General features: G+C 61.2%; 1 protein-coding gene across 1 annotated transcript; it reads right to left on the bottom strand.

Moving 5' to 3' along the window:
- Nucleotides 1–252: 252 nt before the first annotated feature.
- On the bottom strand, nt 253–7,397 carry LOC137142163 (sialic acid-binding Ig-like lectin 16; the record flags this gene model as incomplete). Its single annotated transcript, XM_067531385.1, has 10 exons — nt 253–444; nt 1,409–1,532; nt 1,776–1,869; nt 2,006–2,311; nt 3,007–3,273; nt 3,402–3,459; nt 3,778–4,052; nt 4,508–4,561; nt 6,175–6,900; nt 7,236–7,397. Coding segments are annotated over 10 exons (2,258 nt in total), but the record flags the coding sequence as incomplete, so codon positions are not given.
- Nucleotides 7,398–11,531: the final 4,134 nt, after the last annotated feature.

Below are 11,531 nucleotides of genomic sequence, written 5' to 3'. Positions count from 1 at the left end.
GGTTGTGCATTGTGTGCAGGCTTTCGAAACCCAGCTGCAGAGGACTCTGAGATGCCTCCCCACAATGCAGCACTCCAGCACCTCCAAGGCTTAGTTGACTCTGCCCTGAGTCCTGGATGGAGCAGGGATTTGCACCCAGGTTTCCCACATCCCGGGCTCGACCCCCGACCGCCTTTCCTCCTTGCCGTGACCATCTGCCCCCTGTATTTGCCTGGGCTGGAGATACACAGCCCGGGCCACGGTGCGACGGGGCTATTTCATCCGGATCTCGGAGTATTCTGTGGCGAGTTCCTCCGGGGGCTGCCCCCCTTTGTGCTGCTCCTTGGAGAAGTCGATGGAGGCGTAGTGCAGCTCTGCCAGCTCCCTGGGGCCTGACGGGCCCTGCGTTGCTGCGGCCCCATCCTGGATGCCTTTGGTCCGGCGAGCTGCCAGAGTCGTGTCATTCTGAGCGAGAAGGAAAGTAGAGACACCAGGCAGTGCAGCAGACTTGGATCCACCCTGCTGAGCTGATTGCATGGGGTTCCCTGGGCCTTACTTCCCCCACCCTCAATGCAAATACATTTACTTCACCAGGTGTGGACTATCATGGGGCATGGGCTTGGGTGTGTTTTACACACGTTGCAGGCATGAGCCGATCCCCGGCATCCTATGCCTGCACCCAGTCAATTAACGCATTCTCTGCATTGCCTGCACGGGCCACACATTGGCAAGTTGCATGAGTCCGTGTGCATTTTCTGCACCGTGAATGCAGTATTTCATCCCTGACATCTCGGGGCACCACGGGGTAAGTAAATGCATTCACTGCATCGTCTGCACTGGCCACGTGTTAGCAAGTTGCATGGGGCTGTGTGCATGTCATGCACCGTGCATGCAGTATTTCATCCCATGCACCTTGTAGCTGCGTAATCTATGCTGATGCGTTCATTATATTTTCTGCATGCTGCATATATTTGTAACATGCTCAGTGCACCCTGCACGCATTGGCTGATCGCAGGTACCTCACACCATAGCAGGCAGCCACAGAAATGCATTTCTTGCCCGGTTCGTGCATTCGGGAGATGCCCAGGCGTTCGCAGAATTTCAGCGACGGTCTAGTCCTGTGCGCTTTGTGCAAGCACATGAATGCATTCGCTGCCTTTCCGCCTGTCTGAGCAAGACCCCTGGGATGAGATGCATTTTCTGCAGGCTGCACGCCGGAGGGGATCACACGCAGTTTACGGAACCCACGTTGGTGGGGGGGGGGGGGAGTTTCTGCATTTCTTGCACTGGGCATGCCTTAAGGGTTGGATTCCCCAGGGAAAGGCTGGTTGATATTCGTGCATTAGTGAAGAGGGTCAGAAGCAGGGGGGAAGAGAAGAAGTGGGGGGCAGAGATGGGGCGGGTGGGAAGGGGAGTCCCAGGTACCTACCATGGGGAGGCTGCTGATGTTACTATAGATCAGGCCGGCGTCGTCAGCCGGGTGCTCCCCCTGGGTCCCGTTAGCTGTCTCTGTAGCCGCTGTGCTGGGGGGTGCCGGCCCCCGGCTCCGCAGCCTGCAGGAAAACGGATCAAGGATGGACCCATGAGGTGTGAGCGGGGAGTGGAGGGGTAGAATAACCATGGGGGGGCACCTGCTGGGGGAAGCTAGAGGGAAGGGGACTGGGATAGCCCAGGAGAGGGGCTGGGGGGGGGTCTCACTGTGGGAGAGGGCTGGCATAGTCCTGCGGGATGGCAGGAGATCTCCGAGTGATCGTGGGGGAGCAGCTGGGGGTTGGGGTGGGAGGCGTCAGACTCACTTGACCACACAGCACCCGAGAAGGCAGCAGCCGACGGCGACCCCCAGCCCACAGGCCACCCCGAGGCCCAGCAGCCTGGCAGGCTCCTCCGCAACTGCAAAAATCACACAGCGTGAGGCATGGCTGGGAAGAGAACCCAGGAGTCCTGGACCCCAGCCCCCTGCTCTAACCACTAACCCCCACTCCACTTCCTGAGCCCCAGACAGAACCCAGGAGTCCGAGTGTCTCACCTGCCCCCGGGGGGCTGAGGTCGAAGTGCAGGGCGGCGTAGGTCCCATAGGGGTTGGAGCCGAGGCAGAAGATCCTGGGGCCGCTGTCCCCGCTCCCCGTCCAGTTCAGGGTGCTGACGGCCTCGTCCCCATCGGCCCAGGAGCTGACCTGCAGGGCCCCCCATGAGTCGTTCCCAGCCCAGGCCTCCCCGTCCACCTGCCAATGGAGCCGGGGCAGGGGGTGGGAGCGCAGGGAGCAGCTGCAGCTGACGCGGGGCCCCTGGCGCTGGCAGGACGAGTTCAGCCTGGTCCCCAGCCGGGGGCTGTCTGGGGAGAGCAGGAGACACAGCCGCAACAGTCATAGAAACCCAGTGGCAGGGAGTCCCACGGGTTAACATTAGTAACTCCCAGTGGCAGGGAATCCCATAGGTTAACCTGCTAATATCCAGTGGCAGGGAGTCCCATAGGTTAGCCCAACTGTAACAAGCCACCAGCAAACCTCCACTCGCCCCCACCCCCCGGGTGTAACAAAGGCCAAGCTGAGAGGACCACGAAAGAGGAAGGTTCTTCTGCCCTGGGGTGTCTCTTTGGCTGGCCCCTGGGCGCTGATCCAGCCCCATTCTTGGATAGCTGTGCTTCACACCAGCCTACCTGCTGCTCTGCCATCAGCCTGAGCGCTCACGGCCCTGGAGCCATCTTGTTAACGCTGGGAACCAATAATTAACAATGGCCAAGGCAGGGCTGGCCCTGTCTCTGTTTAAAGGGCCCAGGCACCATGTGATACCGGCTAGAACTCAGCGGTGAGGAGTCCCATGGGTTAACACCACTGATCTCCAGCATCAGCGTCTCAGGTGTTAGCTCTACTCACACCCAGTGGTGAGGTGTCCCCCGGGGTAATCCCGCTAATGCCCAGTAGGGGGAGTGCTGTCAGCTGACCCGGCTAATACCCAGGGGCAGGGAGTCCCACAGATTAACCTGCTAACACCCAGGGGCAGGGAGTCACGCAAGTTAACCCCACTCACACTCGACGAGCAGCTGGAACGTCCCCTGGGCAGATCTCTCCTGGCTCTGGGCCTGGCACCCGTACAGCCCCCCGTCCTCGGCCGTCACATTGCGCAGCTCCAGCTGCAGACGATTCTCCCCCACTGAGATCGTGTCCTTGATGGCTCGGCCCCCCCTCAGCCAGGCCAGCATGGCCGGGGACCTGCTGGCAACGGAGCAGAGGAACCGCAGGGAGTTGCCCTCCGGGGCTGTGAGCTGCGAGCCGTTCACCACCGGGGTGGAGAGCTCTGGGGACGGGAATAACACGGAGACACTAGCACCTGAGCCAGCCAGTCTCTGCACAGTGGCTGGATCAGGGCCAGCGTCCCCTAGAGGGGAAAGGCCCCTTCCCCCACACCCTGCCCTCTAGCGATACCTGGGAATAGCTGGGGGTCGCTCCTGTTAGCTCTGGAGACGGTGATTTGCAGAGTCATCTCTAGGGCAGAAATACCCACGGCAACATATTAGATTGGAGAGCGACCCCCACATATCCCAGCCCCACACCCCGACAGATCTACCACCTCGCCCCCTGCAGCACAGCCCCCCCACGGAGCCCTGCCCTTTTCCCTGCAGCCCAGGGCTCCCCAATGACCCTCCACCCTGCTCCTGGCAGCATGGCGCCCCCAACTGGCCCCCACTGACCCCAAGCAGCCCAACACCCGCCAGTGACTCCCGCCCATTCCACTCCCTGCAGCCAAGTACCCCTAGTGACCCCCGCCCGTTCCACTCCCTGCAGCCCGGCCCCCCAGCACCTCACCCTGCACGTTCACACGCAGGGCCCGGCTGGCCAACCCGTAGGGATTCTTCGCCCAGCACCGATACTCCCCAGCGTCCCCTCTGCTGAGATTCGACAGCTCCAGGTGCCCGACCCCTCCCGTGCCGGGACTCAGGGACTCGTTGGCTTTGGTCCAGCGCAGGGTGGCCATGGGTTTGCTCCCAGCCTCACAGATCAGGGTCAGCGAATCACCCTCTTGGATCTCCAGAGACAGGCCATCGCCCTCAGCTCCCCGCACGGCCGGACCCAGCACTGGAAGAGATCAGCAGTTAGGTCCCTCCAGGCATCCCCTGTCAAGGAGCCAAGATGCAGCCACCTCTGGGCTGGATCATGGAGGATTTTTAGAAAGGGAATCCTCTTCCAGCATGGAAAGGCAGCCACTTCTGGGGTGGGGTGCGAGTTATACAGGGACTCTCCCCCTGTGTGGAGACACGGCCCCTCTGTGGTGGGGCCCAAAATCCCAGTGCCTCTCCATGGCAGCAGGTCTCTGTTGCAGAGATTGCTCCCTTACTGATCTCCTCCCCGCTGGCCAGAGACCCCTGTGGCTCCCACCACCCTCCCTGCAGCCCTGCAGCTTTCCCCGGGGCCTCCCCTCTGGGCATGAACCGGCCTGGCCCGGCTGAGCCAGGCCCCTGGCCCTGAGTGTGGGCAGAGTAGGACCTAGGACGCGCTCGCTGACGCCCAGGACTCGCAGCGCAGCCTCTCACCGGGGTGTTTGTTCCTGGTCAGGGTCCAGGTGATGTTGGGGGGCCCGGGTGGGTCTGCAACACAAACCAGACGTGGGGTCAGGGGGCTGGACAGCAGCGGGGGGATCTCGTCATCACTGAGCCTGGACATTGACCCTCCTTGTGAGCCCAGCGGGGAGACGGGAACGTTCCTGAAGTGTCACAATCCCTTGGGCAGGAACCGTGGGTGGGACACGGAAGCGAGAGGCCCAAATGAGTCCGGCCCGAAAGGCGCCTGACGTAGCCCCAGGGCCGAGTTAGGGTCACGCCTGGGAACCAGAACCGTGTGGGGTCGAAACTCAACGGGCCAAAATCGGGGGGTCCAAAATGAGGCCTAATTGGCAGACGCAGTAACGAGGGGCCGGGCTGCTCTGCCTGTCGCTCGCTGTTGGGTCCTGAAAAAAATATCTGGTGCTGGGGCGAGCGTCACCGTCTTGGTGCCACCGTCTGCTGGGAGCCGGGCGCTCGGCGTCCCGGTCCCCAAACACGTCCTCCCGAGGGCGGCAGAGACAGATCTGAACCACTCCGGCCCCTCCGCCGGCTCCGGCTGAATCCTCGCCCCCACCCGGGACGTCAGACTCGCCCCTTTGTGGGTCCCCTGCCTCCCCCGGTTCGACTCTCTCCCGTCCCTCGGCTTTTGCCAGGAGCCTGGCGTGGCCGGCCAGGCCGTGTATTTTGTAACGCTGCCGCGAGCCTGCGCCCAGAGGGGGGGTAAAACCCACGCCTGGAACAGCCGAGCTGGCACCCGTGGGCCAGGCCTGGGCGGGCAGGTCTGCACAGCCATCAGAGACCCACGGTGCCGAGTCCCGGGGCCTAGGTCAGTGGGGTGGGGGTCGGGCTGCGGGTCTGTGCTGGCAGCCTGGACGTGTCGTGCGAGGCGGGTGCAGACGTGCGGGCTAGGGCTGGGGTCTGGGCTCCCACACGGGGTCCCTGTGAAATCTGTCTGGGGCTGATGGGAACAAGGGACGTGGCTACGATGACAGACTTGATCCTTCTCGTCACAAGGGCGGTCGCTGCGTTTCCCTCTGCCCCGGGTCTGCAACGTGGGGCTCACAGGCCGTCAGTGGGGCTGTGCCTGGGGAGGGGCCGGCTGAGGTCTCTGGACACGGAGCCCGGCGCGGGTTTAACGCTGGTTAGTTCCTGACAGTGATGGGGTCGCGTTCACACTCTGCCCCACACGGAGCATCCACAGCTCCCGGGAGCGGGTGGTGGTGGTGGAGGAGACGCGGTGGGTTAGCCCAGGGGGATCTCAGGGGAACTGGGGTGGCTGGTCTGTGTGGGGGGGAATCCCAGCAAGAGGGGGCTGGAATAGGGGGTGGATCCCAGCAGAGGAGGATTCTGGGAGATGGGGAGGCCGGGGCTGAAGGGGATCCCAGCCAAGGAGGGACAGGGATCTGGGGGTGCGGCAGAGAGGGGGTTGCCACAGCCAAGTGGGGAGGGAAGGGGTGATAATCCCAAGAGAGGAGGGGCTCCAAGATATCAGGGGGAGGGGCCAGGGTAAAATTGGCTGGGGGTGAATCGTGGGGGGTGAGGATCCCAGCAGAGGGTGAGTTGGGAGGGGACTGGGGGCAGGCATGGGGTAGCGCAGGGGTGGGGATCCCAGTAGAGGGGGCTGGGGCGGCTGGGGTGGAGGGGCCGGGGTCACTCACAGCAGACTTGGAGGCTGACGGCTCTGCTGATGGAAGGTCCCGGTGCTGGGCTGTAAGTGACGGTGCAGGTGAGATTCTTCCCATCATCGCCCCGGGCGGGTGTGAAGCGCAGCTCGGAGCTGTGGGCCCTGGTGCCATTCGCTGGTGAGACCGAGACGTCCCTGGCTGTGTCGCTGAACGGCACCGTCCAGGTGATTTGGGGAGAGGTCCTGGAGCAGAGCCCGGGGATCATGCAAGTCACAGTCACCGGCTCCCCGGCCACCAGCGTCTCTGGCAGCCCCAGAGCTGGTGACATCTGGATCTCTGCCTTTCCCCTCGGCCACTTACTCAGCAGGGAGATCCGAGGCTCCGTGAAATTAGAAGGGACACGGTAGCTGTATTTAAATGTTCCTCTCTCGACCCTAAGGAAATAGCTCCCCTCATCCATCCATTGGACATTGGAGATTTGCAGGGAGCAGTTGCCACGCGCAGGATCCCCCACCAGCCGGAACCGGCCCCGGGGCTCCTGCGACACCCGCCGGCTCGGATCACTGCTGGCCATGGCCCAACCCAAGTCCACATCAGCAGAACCCTTGAACCAGTGTCCATAGAGTTTGTCCTGGGGATTCTCGGTGTCGTACCGGGCTGGGTACGTGAAGGTGCAGGGGACGAGAACGCAGAGACCCTCCTGCACCGACACCGACGGCGGCACCGTCAGGGAATAACCAGGTACCTGGGCCAGGGACCCTGCGGGGACGGAGAGACCGAACTGGGACCGATGGAGAGAACAGACCAACCCTGAGCTCCCCCCGCCCCGCCCTGCCGGTGCCCCTCACTCCCGACCCGCAGCCCCAGCGAGCCCAGCCCTGGGTGACGGGTCCTCCACCAAATGTCACCACATTTAGTTTCCATCCATACAACAAGCCCCCTCCTGCCGCTCAGAGCCCCCTAGCGCCGCACTGGGGCACTGATTCCCCTCCCCCTCTGGCCAGTCTCCCTTCCAAGCCGTGGCACAGACCCGGCCCTGCTCAGCACGGGCTCTGCTCCTCCCTGCGCTGGGGCTGCAAGCGCCGCTTACTTACCCCTCCAGAGCAGGGCGAGGAGCAGGGCCCTCAGTGTGGCCATAGGGGGGTTCTCACCCCCTGTCCCGTGGGAGGGCCCCTGAGCCACGATCTCCTCTTCCCCGGCATCCAGACACGGCGTCAGGGCTCGGCCCATGGCTGGGGCGTCCGGCTGCGACAGACCTAGAGACAGACGGGTGGTGGGAATATGAGAGCAGAGGCCGTCTGGAGGGGATAGATCTGGCCTTGGGTCCATCAGTGTTGCCAGGCTCTGCAGGGCCTGATCCTGGAGCTGCTGGCAGCTGGGTCACCCCCCAAAATCCCCAAATCACCAGACGGTTCTGACATGTTGGGCCAAAGAAATCCTTGAATTGGGTAAAAATCCTGAGATTTTCTCTAGGAATCATGTGATTGGGCAGACAATCACGAGCTGGTAACGGGAGCTGATCGGCAGCAGAGCTGCTCAGTGCCGGCCATGCTTCAGTCTTCTCACAAAAACAGCCCGTGACCGGAGGGACGGCGAAGTTACCGCAGGCAATGGGGGGAAGGGAAGCAGATCGGGACACGGAAAGACAAAAACAGCCCTTGACATTGCGCTACGTGAGCTGGAGAAATGTGGGCTCGGCAGAACGACCGTTAAGTGCATACACAGATGCTTAAAGAACCACAAACGAAGAGTAACGATTCATGGAAGGATGTCAGATTGGAGGGAGGTCTCCAGTGGGATTCCACAGGGATCTGCTCTGGGCCCGGTGCTTTATTAATGCTCTGGACTTCGGCATAGAGAACAGACTGATCACATTTGCTGATGACACAAAGCAGGGAGGGCTGCCAGCACTTTGGAGGAGAGAGCCAAACTTCAGAGGGATCTTGATAAATGGGAGAACTGGGCTATAGGCAATAAAATGAAATTGAGCAAATTCCAGTGTAAGGTCCTGCAGTTAGAGAAGAAAAACCAAATGCACAGATACAGTTTGGCAGCAGCCCTGCGGAGAAGGACCTGGGAGTCGGGGTGCGTCACAACCTCAGCACGAGTCAGCAATGCGATGGTGGTGCAAAAAAAGCACATGCAATGTTCAGCTGCATGAACAGAGGTGGAACCTGCAAGTCGTGGGAGGTGATGGCACCGCTCTGCTCGGCGCGGGTTAGGCTGAGCTGGAGTCGTGTGTCCAGTTTTGCTCACTAATGTGCAGAAAGGAAGGATCCAGAGGCGAGTGACGAAGATGCTGAAAGGCAGGGAATGGAAGCCATGGGAGCAGAGGCTGAAGGAACTGGGCCTTCTGAATTTGGAAAAGAGGAGACCGAGGGGGGATGTGCCAGCGGATTCCAGATACTTGCAAGGCTGCCATAAAACAGATGGAGAAAAGTTGTTGTCTTTGGCCACAGAGGGCAGGACCGGGGGCAGGGGATCACACTAGAGCAGAGCAGAGTTAGAGGAAACCTCAGGAAAAACGTCCTGATGGTAAGAGCAGCAGCGGAGCAGAGACCTCGGCGATGGTGGCAGCTCCTTCACTGGAGGTGTGGAGAGGAGGCTGGACAGCGTCTGTCTGGGGCGCGTTACACACAACAAACCCTGCATCCGGGCAGGGCTCAGGCCAGACGCCCCTCGAGGTCCCCTCCAGCCCTGTGGTTCTGTGGTGCCAGGATTCTGGGATCCACTAAAACTCCCGAGATGTCAGGGAGCAGCACGGCACTGGCAGAAAATCCCCTGAAATTCACTGAAAACCCTCAGATTTACTCTAAACGTCGTGACATTGTCTGAAAATGCCCGAGATTCGCTTGAGAATCCCACGAGTGGCTAAAAAAGGCTGGAAACTCCCGAGATCGGCTGTGACAACCGCCAGGTTTGGGCTTCGTCTCCAACACCCTGTTGTGTGAGGCCCGTCGGCTCCTCCCTGCCCGGCGCTGGTGTCACCCCGCGGCGAGGGGCTCGGTTCTGCAGGGTGCTTGCTGTGGGGTACCTATACCTGCCCCCTCCACAGTGCCTGCACCTCCCCCGCTCCAGACCCGCCTCCTGTGGAAGGGGAACCCAGCAGCTGAATTTCCCACCGTCCCTGGCTGCCCTCAGGTGTTTTGGGAAGGATGCTCAGAGATGAGAACTGGGGAAGACCCAGCTTTATGCCCCCCAACCCTCTGAACCGATGCCTCAAATTAGAGCCCCACGGTGGGACTGCTCTAGGGTTGGACCCTCTCGGGCTTGAGGGGCCCTGGCGGAGCTGTGGGGTGGGGATCTCAGAGGTGAGGTAGGAGGGGGCTGTGGGACAGGATTGAGGGGCACCAACTGGTCTCCGCAGACCATCCAGTTTCATCCTGCCCGGTTCTACTCACCCGTAGACCTGCAGAGAGGGGCCTAGCGCCTGCCTCTGCACCCTACAGCTCTGGATCCCCTGGGTCTCTGACTCGGAGCCGGGGAAGCGGCGTGCACAGGAACCCAAAAGCAGAAGTAGGGCTGGCGGGGGAAGTAGGGGAAGACACTCTCACAGAAATTCAGCACCAGCCTCCTGCCGACTTCCCCTCCCTCTGCTTGGGGCTGCCCGTGGCCTCCCCGCAACAGGGGCAGGAGGCACTTTGCTTTTGGGACTGGATATAGAACCCAGCAGTCCTGGCTCCCCGCCCCCATCCCCAGCTCTAACCCAGTAGACTCTCCTCCCCTCCCAGAGCCAAGGACAGAAGCAAGGTTCCTGGCTCTGAGCCCCTCTGCACCCCACTCCCCTCCCAGAGCTGGGATAGAACCCAGGAGTCCTGCTCTCCTCCCTTTTCCCCCTGTGACCCTTTATTACTGCTTCTTCCAGTAACAAGATAATGTTTTAACGCCAGCAACTTGCACCTCTGAACGTATTGTACGTGCTTCAGACACGAAACACTTACCTGGAGCTGAGATGCGTCCGCCTCTGGTGTGGGTGGGCTGGGAACAGCGCACTGGAACAGCAGGTGCCTGGTGAGGATGGACGGTGAATCCCGGCTCCAATTGCCAGTACTGGGTGTGAGGAGACGTGCCTGGCAGGGAGCGGGCGCGAGTGTCAGGGCGAGGGCTGGGGTGAGATGAGAGATTTCAAGGCAGGAAGGGGAAGTCTGTGTGTGAATATCGCCCTAGAACGTGTTCGCTGGAAATCTCTGTGGCCAAGAAGAGAGATTGTCACACAGATACAGGCCATGCCCCACGCAGAGCCAGCTTCCGGCCCCACCGAGGAGAGACTTAGTCAGGGGGTGGGAATTGGGCATGGAGACTTTCCCCTCTAGGAGGAGACAGCGCCAATCTGCCTCAGGGCAGCGGACTGGCTGGCTCTGTGGGGCGGGGAATGGAGCACGGAGTCTTTGCCCCCTAGGTGATGCTGGCTGTGATATGCCCCAGGGTGGGGAACAGGCTGGCTCTGTGGGGTGGGAATGGGACCTGGGTGTCTCAGCAGGGGAGACATCTGCAAACCGCAGCCGGTCACTGAGCACAGACGTTTGTTTTCTCTCTCTCGGTTCCTCAAATGCCCTCGCAGCGACTAGGAACCCTGAGTCTGGGGCTGCCCCACAAAGGAGATTCCCTGGTGATGGGAACCGGCTCAGCCCTGCATTCCAGGGACAACCACAGCTACTGTCTGTCGATTGAAGAGCCGGGATGCAGCTGAGTCTGGGGTGGAGTGTGGGGACTGTTTACAGAGGGACCACTCGCCCTGTGTTAAGATGCAGCCATCTCTTGGATGGGGAGTGGGAGCTGCTTACACAGGGATCTCTCTCCTGCTGCTGACGTGCAGCCACCTCGGGAGTGGGGCGTGGGGGCTGGTTATACAAGGGCTCCTCACCCAGAGCTGAGATGCAGCAGGGAAAAACCTATAAGTAAAAGAAACACAGCCCCCTCGGGGCATTGGGGCTAGCCCTGATGGCCAGGCCCGAACAAATCTCCCAGCCTGTCTTGTCCTCCCAGCCAGACCCCGGCCCACTCTTCCCCCTGCCATTGACACGTCAGCTCTGCCCCTCTGTGTGTGGGTGCTGCGGCTGTGCTGGGAGCTGGTTGCTGAGCAGTTCTTGCACAACAGGGGAATTTGTTCCACTTCCATCCTGAGAGCCCCAGTTGGGGCCGGGCGAGAGCCGCGGAGAGCAGGTGAGCGAGTCCCATCCAACACCTGGGCGCGGCCACATGAAATCCTTTCACCAGCCAGTGCTGGAGGGAGGGAGCCTGGGGCAGACTCCTGCTGGGATGGTGGGTGCCAGGTCTCTCCCAGCCAGACCCCCTGTTAACTCACAGACTGGGATCTGCTATTAGTGTGCTCAGGAATTGACATGACTCTCGTTCAATAATGACAGAAAGGCTTTAATTACTGTACTTAT

Source organism: Emydura macquarii, unplaced genomic scaffold (assembly GCF_026122565.2).
Source record: "Emydura macquarii macquarii isolate MOO-44397 ecotype Brisbane River unplaced genomic scaffold, CSIRO-AGI_Emac_v2 contig_3188, whole genome shotgun sequence".
NCBI classification, from domain to species: Eukaryota; Metazoa; Chordata; order Testudines; family Chelidae; genus Emydura; species Emydura macquarii.
Note: the sequence above shows the minus strand (reverse complement) of the source record. Positions and strands in the feature narration are given on the sequence as shown.